Raw genomic sequence first — 21,471 nt, forward strand, 5'->3', positions numbered from 1 at the left:
AACGGCGATGAGCACCGCCCCCTAGAGTCGGGAACAACTAGCACACATGTGCGAAGGGAACCTTTACCTTTACCTTAATACACAATACCAGGGTGGATTTGATTTAAATCGAGTTGATTTAAATCACAATTTAAATCATGATTTAAATCACTAGTAAAAAGGCTTGATTTAAATCAACTCGATTTAAATCATAATTTTGAAAGAGCAACTGTCATCTCTGCTACTCCTTTGACCCACTGTTGACTCACCAATAGTCCCAGTGTTGCAGAATATACAGCCTCATGCTACAGAACTAAGCTCCATTTCATGCTGAATAAACTAAATTATTTATGTATCTTAAACAGAAAACTGTCTTACAATAGATTTTTACCCCAAAAGTTTTTTTATTAAAATAAATTCGATAAAAATCAAAAAAATCCGATTTAAATAAAAAAAATCCAATTTAAATAAAAAAAAATCTGATTTTTTTGATTTTTTTAAAAAAAAATCATTGATTTTCATCCACCCTGCACAATACAGAGTGGCACACAACCATTTTAGTGATTGGCTTTGCCTTTCTTGGGCACATCATGTGTGAACAAGTATTAGCACATGGAAGACCCTAAACAAGGAAATGAAGTTGTTTCATCAAACTTGTAAAGGACCTTTTCCATCCAAGCAACAGTTCCCAAGTCCTCAACCCCCACATCAACAACAAGAATAAACAAGAGCACAAGCATTGGAACCAGCTGAGTGGGAAAAATGCCCAAACTGCTTCTCTTCCCAGTTAATCCACCTTGGTTCAGCTGCCTGCTGCTTTCCAAACCACCAACAGGCTCTCAGATCCAAAAAGCAGCTTACAAACACCGTGGACGGGGAAAACCCCCGATAAACAACAATACAAAAAAAGTGGCGGAGACCCTAGAAAGAGTGCAGAGAAGAGCCACAAAAATGACAAAGGGTCAGGAGGCTAAATTGTATGATGAACGGTTGAGGGAGCTAGTTTATCAAAGAACAAGACGAGGGACATGATCAGGGGTGAAATCCAGCAGGGTTCTGACAGGTTCTGCAGAACCGGTAGCGGAAATTCGGAGTCGTTCGGAGAACCGGCAAAAACCACCTCTGGGTGGGGATGGAGATTCTACAATATCCTTCCCCCAGGAGTGGGGAGGGAGTGGGGATTTTGCAGTATCCTTCCCCTGGAGTGTGGTGGGAATGGAGATTTTGCAGTATCCTTCCCCTGCCATGCCCAACAAACCAGACCACGCCCACCAAGCCACGCCCACAGAACTGGTAGTAAAAAAAATTGAATTTCACCAATGGACATGATGGCAGTCTTTCGGTACTTGAGGGGCTATCACAGAGAAGAGGTGACCCACCAGAGCAGGGGTCTCCAACCTTGGCCACTTTAAGACCTGTGGATTTCAACTCCCAGAATTCCTCGGCCCACAAAGCTGGGATTCTGGGAGTTGAAGTCCACAGATCTTAAAGTGGCCAAGGTTGGGGACCTCTGGAGAGTCTTGGAGACCTCTGAACCAGAGGACAGAACAAGAAGCAATGGATGGAACCTAATCAAGGAGAGATCCAAACCTAGAACTAAGAAGGAATTTCCTGACAGTGAGAACTGTCACTGGACAGTGGAACAGTTTGCCTCCAGAAATTGTGGATGCTCCATCACTGGAGATTTTTAAGAAGAAATTGGATAGCCATTAGTCCAGAATAGTGTAAAGGTCTCTTGCTTGAGTAGGGGGTTGGATTAGAAGACTTCCAAGGTCTTCTTCAACCTGTTATTCTATGTTCTAACTAACAGCCTCTGTCCAACACTTTTAACCTCTGAGGGTCCTTCCAAGCATAGGAAAAAATTGTGTTGGCTTTAGGACAAGGGTCTCCAACCTTGGCAACTTTAAGACTTGTGGACTGCCAACTCCCAGAATTCCTCAGCCAACATGTGCACTTGCTGGCTGAGGAATTCTGGGAGTTGAAGTCCACAAGTCTTAAAGTTGCCAAGGCTGGAGACCTCTGCTTTAGGAGGTACTTCTGGCACTTCCACAGCTCTACAGGCAACCAAAATCTTCAGCTTTACAGTAGTGCCTGTCAGCTTTCTGATTCTGCCATAAAAAGGAGACGACGAGGCTTGACTTTTCACCTACTTATTTTCTCTGTAGATAATATCCCCTAGGAGATGGGATGGGAGGGGGGACATTCCTGTGGGTTGAGGTCAGAAGCTGGGGAGACTGACTTGGACGATGGCCAATGAGAAGATGAGAATTGGGGAACAGAAAGGGAAGGGTTTGGGGGGTCAGAGGGTTAGTATCGGCTACGACAAAGTTGGGGCCAGATCTGTCATACTCAAATAAATGGAATATTTCAGCAAAGATTAATTGTATGGGAGTGCAATTTATTTGAGATGACATCGAAACCTGACAGTGCCATTGCCCAAAACAAAGTTCTTTTCTCTTCTGCCCACCTGCATCAAAAGAGACATGCAGGCCTCCTGACCACAGTTCAGCCATTGGCGAGATGATTCTCCACCAAGTCCCATCTCCCAAGTCAAAATAACGGCAGAGACCCCCTTGAGTTGAGTTGCTCCTGGCGACGATATGGACAAGTTGGTCGAGGTTTCTCAGCCAACAAGTACCGAAATGTTTGGGGCTGGCTTTCCTCCAGCATGTTCTCGTGCTTAATTTCCCAATCTAGCCTCTACCTTTGAGATTCCTTGGCGTCTCTCATCCAAGAACTAATCAAGCCTGATAGCTCAGTTTCCAAGCCCAGAAAACTTCAGAGAGAGGTTCTGAATCCTGCTGAGGCCTGCCTGCCATTCGCTGGATTTCAACTCCAGCAGTGGGAACGCCAGGGGGATCACAAGCCAAGTTTTCCATTGGAAATGGCTAATCCATCACACTACAACATCATATTGCACAAAGGATACCGCTAAGGTTGAGTTGTTTCTAAAGCAGTGGTGAAATTCAGCAGGCTCTGACAGGTTCTGCAGAACCGGTAGCGGAAATTTTGAGTAGTTTGGAGAACCGGCAAATGCCCCCTCTGGCTGGCCCCAGAGTGGGGTGGGAATGGGGATTTTGCAGTATCCTTCCCCCTGGAGTGGGGAGGGAATGGGGATTTTGCAGTATCCTTCCCTTGCCATGCTCATAGAACCGGTAGTAAAAAAAATGCACGAAAGGGGCTCCCGATAGCAAAATCAAGGGAAGCTATTGATGGTGAAGGAACTCTAAGTTAGCGTACATGTTTCCCTGAGAGCATATCATGGACTCTTCTTAACGAAAAATAATCCTAGAGTAAGCAGGATCGTATTTCTGGAGCTGAGGGAGAAAGCAGAGCCACTTCCACACCATTTCTACACAATTTGCTTTCTTGAAGCTCCAGTCCTTGAGAAACTACTGAAGTCCTCAGGAGAAGCCGGGCTACGAACTCTTATGGGTTTCTGTCGGTATGAATGTTATGAGAGAAATGAACAAAATAAATTAAAAAAGAGGAAGTGCCTCTGTCTCCCCTAGTCCATCTTGAAGAAAATGGCTGGTTTTCTTTCTTTCTTTTTTTTTATTGAAAAGTTTTACAAAGAAGAAATACAAAAAATTTTTTCCCCATGTTCCCCCCCCTTTCCCCCCCTTCATCCCACCCTCCCCCCCAGACTTCCCAGAGCAAAATACAAAGTATTTCATTTAATCAATCATAAACTAGATTAATCTACTTATCCTCAAAGTACTAACTCCCCCCCTGAAACCTTAACTCCACTATAGATAACCTAATACTTCTAATACTAGCATTCATTCATAAGTTATTTGATATTTTCTTGTCTGATACTTATTTTGAATATAATCAATCCATCTTCTCCATTCCGATACGTATCTTTCTTGCGTGTGGTCCTTCAAGTACGCTGAGATTTTCGCCATTTCTGCTAGGTTTATTACTTTCAATATCCACTCTTCAATAGTAGGCAAAGAGTCCTTCTTCCAATATTGAGCTACCAGCAGCCTAGCTGCTGATATTAAGTTCAAAATCAATTTAGTCTCTGAAACTGTACAGTCCATAGTTATACCCAATAGAAACAATTGAGGAGTAAATTTCAACCTTCTTTTCAAAATGTTCTGCATCACCCACCAAATTTTTATCCAAAATGCCTTGATTTTCTTACAAGTCCACCATATATGATAATAGGTTGCATCATTACATTCACATCTCCAACATTTAGCTTGCAAATTCGAGTACATACATGATAATTTTTTAGGATCTAAGTGCCATCTGTAAAACATTTTATAAAAATTCTCTCTCAAATTTTGTGCTTGCGCAAATTTAACATTTCTGACCCAAATCTTTTCTGAAAAATGGGATGGGTTGAGGGTACAATCTGGCCTCCTCTGCTTTCTTACGCGTATCATGGGTAAGATCACGTAATGCTGTGATTTTGCAGCATCCTTTCCCTGGAGTGGGGTGGGAATGGGGATTTTGCAGTATCCTTCCCCTGCCATGCCACACCACACCCACCAAGCCACGCCCACAGAACCGTAAAAAAAATTGAATTTCACCACTGTCCTAAAGTTACCTCTGGGAAAAAGAACCTGAGCACGTAGCTAGATAGGTGATTTAGTCTTTCACTTTCACTTTCACTTTCACTTATAAACTCACCTGTCCACTTGCAATCGCAGCTGCCCAGGGCTCTGCTTGATCTTGTTCTGTGCCTCCACGTTCAGCATCTCAGAAGTATTCTCCCCATTGATGGAAATTATGACATCTCCAGGTCGAAGGTCACCTAAAGCTGCTTTGCCATGCTCTATCACCTGCGGGTAGCAGAAAGCAAAGAAAGCTACAATTGAAATGTGGAAAATACATTCCTATTTTCTTAACCATATCAAAGGCAGAATGTTAAGGACGATATCGTATTTTCCAACAGCCCAGTGGTCCCTATTTTTCTACTTGCATTTTTTACGTGCTTTCGAACTGCGAGGTTGGCAGAAGCTGGGACAAGTAACGGGAGCTCACCCCGTTACACGGCACTAGGGATTCGAACCCCTGAACTGCTGGCCTTTTGATCGACAAGCTCAGCCTCTTAGCCACTACGTCCCTTTATTAATTAGTAGTATGGGCTAAATTAAGTCCTTCAAGAGTCTGTCAATGAGGACTCAATCATCCAGACTCAATCATCTAATTTTGTTAACAAAGATTGGTCCGGTTGCCATAAATCAACCTTTAGATTCCTTCAAGAGTCTGTCCAGTTGAACATATTAATGGCTTGGCCAACATTATGTTTAATTATAAATGCTAATTCTTTCTGACTGACTCCCTCCAAAAATGTCTGACTAAACGAAACCTAATTTTGTGAAGCTTCTTCTCGGTAACAATTGTATTGCTAACTAGGGCCTACAAAACCTTTGCCAGACCAATTCTCAAATACAGCTCATCTGCATGGAATCCATACTGTATATCGGACATTAATACGATACTTCACAAGAAGAGTACTCCACTCCTCTACTCAACAATAGAATTCCCTATGCCACCAGACTTGAAATTTTGGGCTTGGACAATCTGGAACTGCGCCGCCTGCAGTATGATCTAAGCACAGTACACAAAATTATCGGCTACAATGTCTTGCCTGTCAATGACTTCTTCAGCTTCAACCTCAATAATACAAGGGCAAACAATTGGTTACAAACTCAAGGTAAAGCGCTCCAAACTCGATTGCAGAAAATACGACTTCAGCAACAGAGTGGTCAACGCCTGGAATGCTCGACCCGAGTCCGTTGTTACATCTTCAAACCCTCACAGCTTCAACCTTAAAACTGTCTGCCGTAGACCTCACCCCATTCCTAAGAGGTCCGTAAAGGGGGCGTGCATAAGCGCACCAGCCTACCTACCGTCCCGGGATGGGTTCTACTTATCTTTACCACCGGTTCGCATGCGCAGATTGCTGATGACAACATCCGGGGTGATAGGCAGGGCCTCCTGCCAGTTTTACTACCGGTTCTTACGAACCGGTCCGAACCGGGGGCAACCCACCACTGCTACCGTCCCTGTCCTACAGTCCCCATGTATTTGTATTCATTTCTTTTGTTCATATCCATGTTTATATTTATATCTGCTATCTTGTACATGTTTGACAAACTCATAAATACAAAATACAAAATTTGCAAAGCATAAAACAAGAGCTCCTTTTGAAGGACTACTTAATCTTCCTGGCAACGTGCATTTTTTTTCTTCTCCTCTACATTCCCCAGCAACATAAGGAGAAACTAGCAGGCCATGCATTCATATCTGGAACCGAGAATGTGGTGCCCATATGTGCATGGCCTCTGGCTTGAAAATTCTGGGAGCTGTAGCACATCAAGAGGAGACTAGATTGGGCTTCACACAAAGCGGCTCTGTTCCTTAATACAGAATCCAAGATCAGCCTTCAAGCCAAAAAGGGAAAAATTTAATCGCCAGGTCAAGTGGCCTGGGGTGAGTCAGACCTAACCCGACTGATCTCCACAGACAAAGAGCATTTCGGAGACAACAGAGAGCAGGAAATACAAAAGGTTTTGTTGTTGTTTTTTAAAGTGTGGTCTCCTCTCTCTTTGCTGGTTTTCTAGACGCATAATTGTGCAAGCAGAAGCAGACTGTGCAAAACCGTGGGTTAAAACGCAGAGTTTTCGTCCTTCCAACAACTGTAATCGCAGGCACCACAAGGGAAGGGAGGTGGCAGGAAAAGCACAATTTCTCAAATCACCCCAGGCATGTAAAGAAGTCCTTGCCATCCGTAGCAGAAAAATGAAGAGACTACAACCAACTAGTTGTTTTTTTTTATACTGCCTTTGTTTAATTTACAAACTCAAGGAAAGGACAGAAAGAATTAGCTTGAGGAATGGGAGAGGATCACATCCAAGAAAATGGTCAGATAAAGGAAACCGGAGTTTGGGCCAGAACTGCAACCCAAGAAAGCATCTCAGATAAAAACCCTCCCTAGTTCTCACAAAGATAGGAGGGGGGGAGGCACATTCAGACTTACAAGATTCCATTATTTTTCCTTATAATAAAAGCAGTACTAGCAGGCAGGGTGTTGTGGCTCCATTACCTGAGCCTGTGTCATCAGCAGGAGAGGACTCCGAGAGTGAAGGAGAGGAGTTGCCAAGGCCTCCCTCTCCAGGACCCTCCTCTCTGGCAATGCCTTCGTTGTCCGCTGAAGGGCAAGAGATAGGGCCGGGGCCAAGCACGTCCACGCAGCCACAGATGGACAGTGATGAGGGTAATGAGTCTTGGCTGGATCCACGCCAGTGTCGCAGAGATAGGCTCTGGAGGCTGGAAACAGGCTTGTTTTCAGAGTTCCAGAACTTCCAGAGGGCCCATTTTTCCTTCTCCCTGCTCCTCTATGTGGGCCCTGCACTTATCTTGCATCCAAAATGGGCCGCATGGAGACTTCTGGGAGGGGTGTGGGGAGGGGGGAGGGGCGGGGCCAGCCAGGGGTGGGATTTGGCAGTTCACTGAACCAGCCATAACGTTAGTTATGGGTCCCGCCGAACCCGGGCAAACTCATAGCAGCCCACCGTTGTTTCACACATCAGCTTAAGCCATGGAATTGTGGTTTGCAAACTCTGCCAACTATGCTATAAATAGAAGCCATGATTTCCAACTATTAATGGCTGGAACTACACAACATATTAAGCCCCAACTAAATATGCTGTCTTATGCATGATCATGATATGTAAACCAAATGTGTATGTTGTTAAAGCAAAAAAATGATAGAACTAGTGAGTGCAAATGTTGTGGTGTCGTTACCCACAGACCTAGATTTTGGTTCGAAATCGCAGTTGGAAGCTGTAGCGAGCCTTCATCCAAGACAGGGCTGTCATATTCTCTCCAACCAACAACATTCTTTTGCTAGGAGCTCCGCATGGAATTTCCTACCGAGAGGTGAACGAGAAGAGCTTGACTAGCTTGGCAGTTCCTGCACTGAATGTTTGTGGGATTTGTGCAGGACATCCTGGAATGCTGTACATTTCTTGTGTCTCCAGGGATTCCAAATTATGTTGGGCCAAAAGATTTGTCAGAGAGGTCTATTCAGCTGGGCGTTGAGCCAAGTGTGACCTTGCAGGCTAATGGAGAGAACAGATCCTGTTCATCATCCTTTAAACGAGAAGTCCTCTTCTGGAACGGTCTCAAAGTGAGGGTATGCACGCAAGAGGAGTTTCAGAGATTTCTTTCTCTGTTTTGTTCGAAGCTCTCTTGATCAATCCCAAAGCAAGACTGAGAAAGGACCATAGAGCAGATGTGCTGCCTTAGTTGGTCTACTAATACTAATACTGGGTGCATAGCTGAAGATACCCTCAAATTTAACACCTTGTACCTTTTTATTAAGGGACACGGTGATTCAGTGGCTAAGAAGCTGAGCTTGTCACTCGAAAGGTCGGCAGTTCAGCGGTTCGAATCCCTAGCGCCACGTAACGGGGTGAGCTCCCGTTACTTGTCCCAGCTTCTGCCAACCTAGCAGTTCGAAAGCAGGTAAAAAATGCAAGTAGAAAAATAGGGACCACCTTAGGTGGGAAGGTAACAGCGTTCCATGCACCTTTGGCGTTGAGTCATGCCAGCCACATGACCACGGAGATGTCTTCGGACAGCGCTGGCTCTTCAGCTTTGAAACGGAGATGAGCACCGCCCCCTAGAGTCGGGAACAACTAGCACATATGTGTGAGGGGAACCTTTACCTTTAACCACTTCATAATGCTTTACAGCTCTCTCTAAGCAGTTTAGAGTCAGCATATGACCCCCCAACAATTTGGCTTCTTCAATTTTACCAACCTCGGAAGGATGGAAGGCTGAGTCAACCTTGAGCCAGTCAGAATCGAACTGCCAAACTACTGGCAGGCAGTCGAATGCAGGACTGCAGAATTAGCCTGCAGTACTGCATTCTAACCACTCTTGCTCAACCTTGACAAATTTAAGATATGTGGACTTCAACTCCTGTAATTTCCCAGCCACCACAATTGTATGGCTGGCTGGGGAATCCTGGACGTTGAAGTCCACACTTCTGAAAGCTGCCAAGGTTGAGAAACTCTGGGCTGGACATAAGAATTATCTTATGGCAGGAAACAAAGGGAGTTAGATTGCTACGGCTGAGTAGAAAGCTTCTTACTTCCTTTCAATCTGGGGCAAGTCATACAAACAGAATGGGGTTGGGGGTGGGGAGAAGCAGAGACAGCAGATATGGAAGATATGAATTTTCAAACAAAAGTGCATCAAGTTTAAGAATGACTCAGTGCCTGGTGTGAACCCAGAAAATGGGTTAATTAAGTTACGTGGCCAGAATTTCCCCATAGAGGATATTTCTCAGAGTTCAAAAGCTAGAAGTGTCTACATAATAGGGGTGGCCAGCAGGAGAACAGTATGGACCCCCATCAGATTTCTAATGAATTTCTAATGCAACTTGGGTGTCCTCCTGGATGCTCGGCTATCCCTAGAAGACCATCTAACGGCTGTGACCAGGGGGGCCTTCGCACAGGTTCGCCTGGTGCGCCAGTTGCGCCCTTTCCTGGACCGAGATGACCTTCGCACAGTCACTCATGCCTTGGTTACTTCCCGCTTGGATTACTGCAATTCCCTCTACATGGGCCTGCCCCTGAGATGCACCCGGAGACTCCAGCTGATCCAGAATGCAGCTGCATGGGTTGTTATGGGAGCCCGTTACTCCCATATAACACCCCTCCTGCGTGAGCTGCACTGGTTACCAGTGGTTCTCCGGGTCCGCTTCAAGGTGCTAGTCCTCACCTATAAGGCCCTGCATGACTTAGGTCCGGGATATTTGCAGGACCTTCTCCTGCCTGCCTCTCACTGTCCTGTTCGCTCACATAGGGCCGCTCTCCTCAGGGTTCCGATGGCGAGCCAATGTTGCCTTGCTGTGCCCAGGAGTAGGGCATTCTCTGTTGGTGCTCCCACCCTCCGGAATGAATTACCTACTGAGCTCCGGACGGCTCCTGATCTCTGTTCCTTCCGTCGGGACTTGAAGACTTGGCTTTTCAAACAAATAGGCTGAGACTGATTCCGGGCTTTATTATTTACTACTAATTAACTATTTGGATTAAATTATGATTTTATTGTACTTGTTTCTTAACTTGTGTTCGCCGCCCTGAGTCCTTCGGGAGAATGGCGGCATATAAATACATGTAATAAATAAATAAATAATGAACATAAGAATTCCATTTGTGTCCCAAAGTTACATACTCGGACCCTTAGAACCAGGAGTGGGCTCCTGGAGGGTTCGAGCAATCCTCTAGCCAAGGATCGCTGGGGTTCAGCAATGTTGTGGTCTGCCAGCAGCCTGCGGAGTCAGACAGCAGTGAGACTGAGGAAGAACATGGGCCAGTCCTGGAGGCTGGGGAAGGCCCAGATGAGGGCTCTGCATCGGAGGCAGAGATGGGGCCAGGGCCACCGAGGAGTAAGGTGCGGACTCCAGAGCCTCCAGAGACTGATAAGAGTGAGGCAGAGGAACAGGAGGAGCCTGTTCCTAATGCACACATGAGAAGAGCTGCCAGAAGGCAAGAGCAGCTCAAGCAAAGAGGACAACTCAGGAGTAAGGCCAAGAGATGATTGGCCCCTCCCATAAGGCTTAAAACAGACCAGCAACGGCGTTTGGACTTTGCCAGAAAACAACGTTGGTAGCTTCATCTTCTTCTTCATCTACGTCTTGTATTCATTTTTGTATCTGTGACTTCTGAACGTTTGCCAAGAAAGGCCTTTGGCAGTTTGCTTAATTGGACCAAGGTTTGGTTTGCGATAGGACTGAGGAATTTGTGTTGGGAGGAATTTGCTTTAATTTAGTTGAACGACGCTGGGAATGAAGTAATTCTCAGCTGTTCGAATAAAGTTTGTTTGTTTTTTCACTGACTGATTTTCCTACTACTTACTTGGGCCTGGGTCACAACAGGCGAACTCCCAAATGCCACTCCTGGCTGGCCATGCCCACCCCACCCATCCCCTCCCAGGAGTCTCCACGCGGCCCATTCATCATTCCAGGTAAGCGCAGGGGCTGTGCCGAGGGTCTGGGAGGGCAACAAATGGGCCTACCGGAGGTTCCGGAAGTCTGAAAACGGGCCTGTTTCTGGCCTCCAGAGCCCAGGGAAGCAGTTTTCGCCTTCCTGGAGGCTCGAAGAAAGCCTCTGAAGCCTGGGGAGGGCGAAAAATGCCCCCCACTGTGGTGGAGGTGGCCGACTAGGCCACGCCCATCATGGCCACGCCCACCCAGCAACGGGGCAGTGACCCATTGCTAAAGGATCTGAAACCCACCCCTGGTTAGGATGTTGACCGTAGGGTTGGTCTGCTTACCTTGGATACGATGATGGGCTTTCTGAAGTCTCGTCCTCCCGTAATCCGGAATCCCCAGGGAGCTGGGCCAGTCAGATTCACGCTCACCGACATGGCAGCTCCGCTAGAGGCAAGGTGACCACAGCACCCTGCAGGCCTGAAGGAAGAAAGGAAAGACATAAGAATTGAAAGCTGGAAAATATTTCTATGAAAAGCATGCAATAAAACAGGGGTGTCCAAACTCAATGTCAGCACGTCAAGATGCATTTATCCTAGTGCTGACATAAGAGGGAGAACGCAGGCGTCTGCAACGGGACGGTTGCCTTTCACCTACTTATTTCCTCTGGAGATAATGTCCCCTAGGAGATGGATGGGAGGGGGGAAATTCTTTGAATTGGAGCAGTAGATTAGGGTGAATGATTGGGAAGATGGCCAATGAATACATAGGAGTGGGGGAAGGAAGAGGAGGGGTTTTTGGGGCAGCACGTCAGTGCCGGATGCAACGAGTCGGTGTAAAAAGTGCTGTGCTTAATAAAATGAAAGTTTGTTTTATAAAAGACTTTGTTTGCGATGCAATTTATTTGAAGACAGCCTGAAAACCTGACACTCAATTTCATTGAGGGCAACATAAGGCTGTGGGTTGACCTTGGGAGGGGGGGGCGTGGGGGCATGGCTGACCAGGTGGGTGTGGCCAACTGGGTGGGCACGGCCATCTTGACGCCAGTCACTGGGCGTGGCCAACTGGATGGGTGTGGCCATCTTGACGCCACTTTCCAAACTGCTGGCCCAATGTTTCCTCTTCACACTGGGTAGACCGGGCCTAAGTTGCATTGGGTGAACCAGGTTGAAGCCGCATTGGGTGAACCAGGTTGAAGCCGCATTGGATGGACCAGACTGAAGCCGCATAGGCTGGACCAGGCCGAAACCGCACTGGGTAGACCAGGCTGAAGCGACGCGGGCCGGCCCCTTACGTTTTCCAGGACAGCCCCATGGGCTGGTTCCGACCACATCACGGGCCGGATCCAGCCCAGAGGCCTCAAGTTTGACACCCCTGCAATAAAAGAACCAGTCAATCAGGAGAGTTGCTTAGGGAAGATTCAGGCGTATTTATGCCAAAGGAGTTTCTTTTTTTTCCATATGTACAATATGGTACCGTCCATTGCAGGGGTCTCCAACCTTGGCAACTTTAAGGCTTGTGGACTTCAACTCCCAGAATTCCTCAGCCAGCTGGCTGAGGAATTCTGGGAGTTGAAGTCCACAAGCCTTAAAGTTGCCAAGGTTGGGGACCCCTGGTCTATTGGAGTTGGGAAACCATTGGCCCTCCACAATACGTTTTCTCCAAAATCAAAAGACAGCAGAAGCCAGGAGTAGAAGATAGTTTTATTGACAGACGTTACAGATTAATACAGCTAGCTTCTAATTCAGTTATACTTCTCACGAGATCAAAGCCCCCACAAAGCGAACCAACTGAGCCAAGAATATCCACCAAAACTGGATCTAGTTTGCAAGTAAGCTAACCAGAACAAAAAAAAAAGTTCAAAATCAGATCAATTCTCGCTGCCAGTTCGTTGTATTAAATATTGGAAAAATGCTTTGCAAAAAAAACAAAAACAAACCTCCATTCCACTTATAAATTCTTCATTTTTTTTTTCCTCCCCACCACATTTTTCTCTTCCGCGATACATTAACTCAATGAACAAAATAACTAGGTCTGGTAAAAAAGAAGGAAGCAACGGGCCAAGAGACTTGGAAGAGTTACAGGCAAAGCTCTCTCCTTCCTTTAATAAAAAGCAGAAAATTGCTTTTTAATGTTTTTAAAAACGTGCCACAAAATCCTCCGTCCTCCGCAAGTATTAAAATTGTGGGATACAACATACTTTCTAGTTCTAACAATTCAAGAAGAATTCTCCCCCACTCTCCCAACAAAAAGAAAGAAAAAAGAAATCCTTCAGCTGTTTTTTTTCTTTCCTCCAAAAAAATGTTGAGGCAAGCTTTTTCGAAAGCATTCTCTAGCCTTTTACATAATAAAACAAGTCCAATCTGTACCCATTTCGCCATCATGAAATTCTGCATTTCCTCCCAAGGAACCGAACCCTTCAATCTCATTCCGTCACGTTCTGCAGACGGTCTGAGACACCCCAAATCCCAGTCTTACCTTTACAATTCTGCCCCCACCCCAAATACCAAGAACCACAGGTGTACCTCTTGAGTACGTAGCTACCGTCTTGCGTACCCTCCTTAGGGTGCCTTTAAAAGGGAACTAGGAAATGAGTTGTATCCTATTAAGCCACATGGTGTGTCAAACATTTGTCTTCCTGTCACAGTTTCGCAACTGTCAATCAATGAGGGCTGCAAGTTCCTTTTTGCTAGCCGCAATCACCCAACCAGGAAACAAGCACGGTGCAAAAAGCAGCCCTAATCAGATTTTTTTAAAAAAAACATCCTCGGGACCACACCTTTGTGATGCAGCCTGTCCAGTATTTGCACCGTATCTCACTGGTTCCTGACATATAGGGCAGGGGTCTCCAACCTTAAATACTCAAAGAGCCATTTGGACCCATTTCCCACAGAAAAGAAAACACCGGGAGCCACAAAACCTGGTTGGGCGTGGCCAACTCGATGTCACTCACTTCCAACAGTCACATGACATCCCCCACCTAACCACGCCTACTCAGCCGGTCATTAGGGCAGAGAACCAGTTGTTAAAAAACACTGGGAACCACAAAACCCTTTTGACATATCTCTCTCTCCACTCCCTACCTCTCTCTTTGTATCTCTCTCTGTCTCTCTCTCTCTCCTCCTCCTCTCTCTGTCTCTCTCTGTCTCTGCCCTGGCTGCTTCTTTCTCCATCCACCGCTGTCACCCTTACCTTCTCAGCAGGCGGCAAGGAGTGACTGGAAGGGGAGGGCGAGGGGCAGGACCAGCCAATGGTGGGATCATGTGACAGGGAGCCACAGCAGAGGGTCCAAAGAGCCACATGTGGCTCTGGAGCTGCAAGTTGCTGACCCCTGATATAGGAGCATGAAAGCAAAATCTAGAAGCTATTTTGGAAAGGTAAGTCAAGACCCATCCTTGAATTGGAGAAGTGGCGGGTCCAGAATATCTCATTTGGGAACGCTGAAGCCTTATCCAGCCATGGACCAACCTCAGATTTCCTAAAATGGGATCATCTGGATATATTTGTGCTCCTAGAATTCTGGAAAGCAAAACTTTTGAGCATTCCGGAAACTTTTCTTCCCAAAATTGGGGAAGGCTGACGTACATAACGTCTTTAGAGAAAGCAGTCCTAATTTTACAGATTGTGAAGCCATAGTTCATTTTAACTAGGTTTACCAAATAAGCCACAGGCTAGCTACCTTGACATGATGTGCTTAATCATCGTAGCCAACCACATTTTGGTTTCACTCCACCCATGAGTGAAGTTCAATACGTATCTTCTGGCAGAAGTCGCAGAACAATTAAAACGCGGACCGCACGTTTTCTAAATAGTTTTTATCCCAGAGCTATCATTGCACTCAACAACGAACTAAAGGGCCACCATCCGTGAGCTGTTGGACAGCATTACTTGGTCTGTTGTGTGGATGTTTGGGTGGTTTAGGGGTGGGGAATTGTGGTGGGTCGGAGTGTGTTTGGGGATTCTTATGTGTATTGGACCTGGTCTTTGAGTGCTAAGTGAATTCCATTGTAGGGGTATACTGTGTATACACGTATAATGACAATGAAGTTATTATTATTATTATGTCATGCAAATACAGAAAACTGGATTGACGTAAATCATGATTGAGTTGTTGAGATAACATATCATGTTGACACAACCATTGAATTCACCCACTGTGCTAAGCCAGTTTGTTTTGACCATGATCTCAACAAACCACAGAAGTGTAGTCCATACATAATGTTTGACTATTATCCTGATTTACAAAACCACAGTGATTGGGTTCAGGCCACATGGTACATACTGAAGCTAAAAAAAAGAAAGAAAAGAAAGAAAAAAACTTTTGTAGCTTAGTGTGATATGTGAGTGTTGTCACTATCTCAGCCTAAAAAGCTTTGTAGGGCAGTGTCATCAAATATAAGAGATTAAGAGAATTGGAAGGGATCTTGTGGCTCATCTAGTCCAACCCCCTGTCCAAGAAGACCCTACACCATTTTTGACAAATGGCAATCCAGTCTCTTCTTGAAAGCTTCCAGTGATGAAGCTCCTACAACTTCCGAAGGCAACTTCTGTTCCATGGGTTGATTGCTCTCACTGTCAGAAAATTTCTCCTTATTTCCAGGTTGAATCTCTCCTTGTTCAGGTTCCATCCATTGTTCCTTGTCTGGCCTTCGGGTGCTTTGGATAATAGCTTGACCCCCTTCCTCCTCTCTCTGGCAGCCCCTCAAATATTGGAAGACTGCTATGATGTCTCCCCTGGTCCTTCTCTTCACTAGACTAGCCATGCCCAGTTCCTGCAACCGTTCTTCATATGTTTTAGCCTCCAGTCCTCGAATCATCAATATAACAACAATGTACATTGCAGCCTTATGACAAGTTTTGGTTTGAGCCAAGTTTCTCAATTTTGGCAACTTTAAGATGCATGGACTTCAATTCCCAGAATTCCCCAAGATGTGTGGACTTCAATTCCCAGAATACCCCAAACAGCCATAACCACCATGCAGACCAGAGCATTGTGGAAATTGAAGTCCACACATCTTAAAGATGCGAAGATTGAGAAACGCTGGCTTGGAAGTACAGAAAACTTCTCCAACAATGAGTGACAAAAATCTTAGCCAATATATTTTTTCAACATACCATGTGAAGGTTTCATTGACCACAGAAATAAGCAGCAGAGCATGCTGTGATGGTTCACCCTGGAATTACGTTTTTGGGTGGATTAAGGAATGCCTACCACTCGGTGAACAATTCTTCTGAAATATAATAATGTTTAGCGAATGTGGTAGCTGTTCTGGTCTGCTTCTTTCTCTATATATTATATAGCTATGCACACAAATGATACTTCGTTATTTCAAAAGGAAATCTAAAGCCAAAAACAGAAACCACCGACCACTGCCGATCCTTTCTGAACTACAAAACCAGTTAGGAGCATCTGCCTTCTGAAGAGTAAGGTTTAGATAAACCTGCAACTCTAGCCATCCCTTCCCTTCCTCTCCCGTTGTCTGAATCAGGGGTCTCCAATCTTGGCAACTTTGAGACTTGTGGACTTCAACTCCCAGAATTGGAGTTCTTCAAGTCTTAAAGTTGCCAAGGATGGAGACCCCTGGCCTAAAATGATGGTGGGTTATTATCTAAACCAGAGATGGCTAACCTTTTTGCCATCGCGTGCCAAAAGTGGGGGGGAGTGCGAGGGGTTGCGGGCACGCGTGGCCACACCCATAATTCTATGTGCTCTGCCCGCTTGCACACATGACCACCCTCCCGCACCCCCGGCTTTTGGTTTGCCGACTTCCGGTAGAACCGGAAGGCCCATTTTTCGCTCTCCCCAGGCTCCAGAGCCCTTCTAGGAGCTTGGGGAGGACAAAAACAGCCTTCTCCACATCCCTGTAGGCCCTCCGGAGGCCGGAAACAGCCCGTCTGCTAACTTCCGATGGGACCGGAAGGTCCGTTTTTTGCTCTCCCCAGGCTCCAGAGCCTTTCTATGAGCCTGGGGAGGGCGAAAACGGCCTTCCCCACGTTTCCCGAAGGCCCTCCGGAAGCAGCGTGTTTCCTGACTTCCGGTAGGCCCAGAAGGCCCGAATATCAGCTGCCCGACACACACATGTGCGCCGGAGCTGAGCTCGCGTGCCCATCAATATGGCTCCACGTGCCACCTATAGCACGCGTGTCATAGGTTCGCAATCATGGATCTAAGCTCTGCCTTTGGGCAGGATCATCTCCCTGATTCTGAGCTACCAGGAGGTGGTGAACAACAGAGGCATGAAATGTTTAGGAAGATGCCCGAGATAGGAAAACAGAGAAAGGAAAACTAGGAGCCCTTCCTTCATTCCAATAATGTCAATCCTAATGGAAATTAATAGCGGGGCAATCAGAAACACAATGGCTGCATAAACAGACACACCCACCCAGCGAAAGCAATTGCGACATCATCTTGGCTTGGTTCAAAAGCCTTGGGCAATGCAAGACAGGCCCTTCGGAGGTTCATCCTTTGATTTTTATTTTATTTTTTTTCTACAGAACTCTCCGCAACTAAACGTGAACTCATCTCTCCAAAATGCTTTGCATCCGATGTCATAGCACTGGTTCCTCCAATGCTATTATACAATGTAACTTGAATAAGTGACTTACAACCCATCCTCGCACCTACGACGGTCAACAGCATCCCCATGACCAAAATTCATGCTTGGCAACTGAGAGGTGATTGCAGCATCCCAGGGTCATGTGATAGCCCAAGAGGTCTTCAAACTTGGCAGCTTTAAGACTTGTGGACTTCAACTCCCAGAATTCTAAGGTTCAACTCCATGGTATAGGTAGAGCAGAAGTGTCCAATCCCGGCCACCATAAGACCTATGGACGTTGACACCTAGAATTCTGTGGAATTGTGGGAGTTGAAGTCCACAAGTCTTAAAGCTGCCAAGTTTGAAGACCTCTGTGATAGCCATTTGTGACGTTCCCAGCTGGCCTCCAACAACCAAAATCAATTTGGGGGGGGGGAGAGAGAAAGCTAGGTTGACTTACCAACCACGTTTCGTTTAACAAGCGCAGTGATTCCCTTAACAAGCATAAAAGGGACATACTTCGCAACAGCCCTGATTAAGCCACAGAAATTCTGTTCCCAATTGTCGTCCTAAATCGAGAACTATCTGTAAGCTTCACGTAGTTTTGAAATACAAAAGAAGCCCTCACCAACACCCTCCCTCCATTTTGCCCCTTGGTAACATTCAGCGTTGGATTGCCAATATTATTACCACCAGTTCGCCCCCCGTGTGCACGCTCACTTCACGTGCGTGCCTTCCGCGGATTTGCCTGGCCTCCCATGCATGCGCTTTGCTCGTTCGTGCGCCTTTCGCGCATGTGCCCGGCCTCGAAAATGTCATCCTAAATAGGATGGCATAGAGCTGGGGCAGGTGAGCGGGCCCACCTGCGATCTCCGCTACCAATTCGCCCGAACCGGTACGAACCAGCTGAATACCACCTCTGGTAACATTCTCTGGGATTCCCAATATCCCAACAGTCAGGCAGGGAGAACCCCCCCTCCCAAAATAGGCTGAAAATTAGGGGTACAAAACAAGGGTGGGTTCTAAAGATTTTTACTACCGGTTCTGTGGGTGTGGCTTATTTTGTGGGCGTGGCTTGATGGTCATGTGACAATTCCTTAGGATTTAGCAGAGGTACTGGTCTACCAGACTTTTAACTGCTTGCAGAGCCGTACCGGTCTACCCATTTGTTTTTGGAGCGTTCCGGTCTACTCGTTTATTTTTGGAGTGTTACGGTCTACCCATTTGTTTTTGGAGAGAACTGGTCTACCACCACACTGCCTTTTACTGCTGATCAGCTGTAGGGCGGCCCTTTGAAGTGCCGCGGCAGGAGTTTAAACAGGTTTTTTTCCTTCTAGCCGATCAGCTGGGACTCGGGAGGCAGCGAATAGATTGGGGGCGTGGCCAGGCAGAGGTGGTATTTACCGGTTCTCCGAACTACTCAAAATTTCCACTACCAGTTTGCAAGAACCGGGGAGAACTGGTAGCAACCCACCACTGATGCAAAATCATGTCTAAGGATCCCGTCTCCCAAATCTCAGCTTCAAGCCTGAATCAAGGGGTTGTCCACTCCTGCAGAAAAAGATGCAGCAGGAATGTCATAGCAAAAAAATAAATAAATATGCATCTAAGAAAACCAGACATTTCCGAGAACCCAGAACATCAGCAAAGAGCAAGAATGGTTAAATAGAAAATCAAGATGCTTCTTTAATTAGAAGAGCGAAGAAGGGACTCATTGAAAGGCACAATAGTTACTGATTCAGGGAGGAGAAGCGAGGTCTCTAGAGACATGTCAGCACCAGACAGTTGGTGCCCCAGGCCATCTCCTATGACTTCCCGCTCATCAGGAAGATATTTTGGGGGTGGGGGAGTGAGGGGCAGGGATGGAAAAGGACGACAAAAGTTTAAGACTAGCCCAGGGACTCCACAGCTACACGTTTGGTTTCTACATTTGTTTCGCAGCTCAGTGTGAAAGATTCACTCAGCTGTCCCATTCTCCCAGGAGAACAGTCTATAGCAGGGGTCTCCAACCTTGGCAACTTTAAGACTTGTGGACTTCAACTCCCAGATTTCTAAGGTTCAACTCCAGGGTATAGAGCAGAAATGTCCAATCCTGGCCACCGTAAGGCCTATGGACGTCGACTCCTAGAATTCTGGGGAATTCTGGGAGTTGAAGTCCACAAGTCATAAAGTTGCCAAGGTTGGAGACCTCTAGTCTACAGGGCTGACATCTTGCAGATCAAGCTACGCCTAACCCATTTCATGGAAACAATGGAAAAATCTAGCAAAAGCGGGACCTTTGAAGTCAACCATCAATAGAGAGACTCTACACCAAGGGGTGTCCGACCATGGCAATTGTTAAGACTTGTGGACTTCAATTCCCAGAATTCCGCAGAATTCTATGAGTCGATGTCCACAGGCCTTATGGTGGCCAGGTTTGGACACTTTTGCTCTACACCCTGGAGTTGAACCTTAGTGTCATGAAAGCAAAGCGGAGATTGGCAATTTCACCTTTATTTCTGCATGTAGTCTCCAGTGAGTTGTAATGTTTTGACAACTAGGAACCACCTGCTGGAACGCCTCCTCTTACTCACAGGTGAGTTGATTAGATGGAAATTAAGGACACTAACAGGCAGTGTGGTCAAGAACCACAGAGGCTTTGAATAGAGAAAACCAGATGAACGGTTGCAGGAACTGGGTATGTCTAGTCCGATGAAGAGAAGGACTAGGGGAGACATGATAGCAGTCTTCCAATATCTCAGAGGTTGCCCCAAAGAAGAGGGAGTCAAGCTATTCTCCAAAGCACCTGAGGGTAGAACAAGAAGCAATGGGTGGAAACTAATCAAGGAGAGAAGCAACTTAGAATTAAGGAGAAATTTCATGACAGTGAGAACAATTAACCAGTTAGAAACAACTTGCCTTCAGATGTTGTGAATGCTCCAACACTGGAAGTTTTTAAGATGTTGGATAACCACTTGTCTGAAGTGGTGTAGGGTTTCCTGCCTAAGCAGGGGGTTGGACTAGAAGACCTCCAAGGTCCCTTCCAACTCTGTTATTCTATTCTAGACAAGAAAATATCTAGAGATGTGGGAGTTCCTGAATCTGATGAAGTTGACGACAACCCCTTGGTCTACAAGGTCCTGCAAGTTGCTTAGTTGTGGGTTGTTGAGTTTTGTTTTGGTTTTTTTTAAGAAAAGAGCAACAGAGCAGCTTCCCCAAAACTGTTTCCAGCTGCAGGATCTCTCCCGTAACGGCCAGCCAGAAATGAGCTTGACACAAAGACAGCCTTCAAGGGAGAATTTCCTGAAGTTACATGTTTTCTGCCAGCAGGAAACTGTCCCCCAGCCCGGCCAAGAATACAAATAACCTCTGTCTCTAATGGGGGTGGGAGGGAGGAGAGAGGAATATCTCCCCCCACCCAAACCTGAGGGGGACAAAAATAGGAGGGCAAATGATGGACTTTAGTTGCAACACAAAGTACACCAGTGTTTTAAGTCTCTGTGGCCATAAGCCCTTCCTCCAGGAGAAGACCAAGCGCTGAGTTAAAGAGCGCAAACTCAAGAGATGTACTTGATTGAAATGGTACACACACATCTACAACAGCTTAATAATTAATAATTAACAAATAATTAGTAAAGAAGTGTTAATACCACTTTATCATGCCTTGCTAAGGCCACACTTGGAAGACTGCATTCAGTTTTGGTCGCCACGATGTTAAAAAAAAAAGATGTGGAGACTCTAGAAAGAGTGCAGAGAAGAACAACGAAGATGATTAGAGGACTGGAGGCTAAAATATATGGAGAACAACTGCAGGAATTGGGTATGTCTACTTTGATGAAAAGAAGGACTAGGGGAGACATGATAGCAGTCTTCCGATCTCTCAGGGGCTGCCCCAAAGAAGAGGGAGTCAAGCTATTCTCCAAAGCACCTGAGAGCAGGACAAGAAGCAACAGGTGGAAACTCATCAAGGAGAGAAGCAACCTTAGAACTAAGGAGAAATATCCTGACAGTGAGAAC

The 21,471-nt window shown here is 46.1% G+C and overlaps 1 protein-coding gene across 1 annotated transcript in view; it reads right to left on the reverse strand.

The window, feature by feature from the left end:
- Window positions 1–21,471, reverse strand: part of PDLIM2 (PDZ and LIM domain 2) — an 86,442-nt gene that overhangs the window by 56,501 nt on the left and 8,470 nt on the right. The window contains exons 2-3 of the mRNA XM_070952503.1: window positions 11,284–11,419; window positions 4,621–4,772 (exon numbers count right to left, since the gene is read on the reverse strand). Coding sequence (XP_070808604.1) covers window positions 4,621–4,772; window positions 11,284–11,376 — 245 coding nt within the window. The 5' untranslated portion in view covers window positions 11,377–11,419. The remainder of the gene's footprint in view (window positions 1–4,620; window positions 4,773–11,283; window positions 11,420–21,471) is intronic.

This window comes from Pituophis catenifer, unplaced genomic scaffold, assembly GCF_029215685.1.
Source record: "Pituophis catenifer annectens isolate HBS135680 unplaced genomic scaffold, rPitCat1.0.hap2 SCAF_12, whole genome shotgun sequence".
Lineage (NCBI taxonomy): Eukaryota > Metazoa > Chordata > Lepidosauria > Squamata > Colubridae > Pituophis > Pituophis catenifer.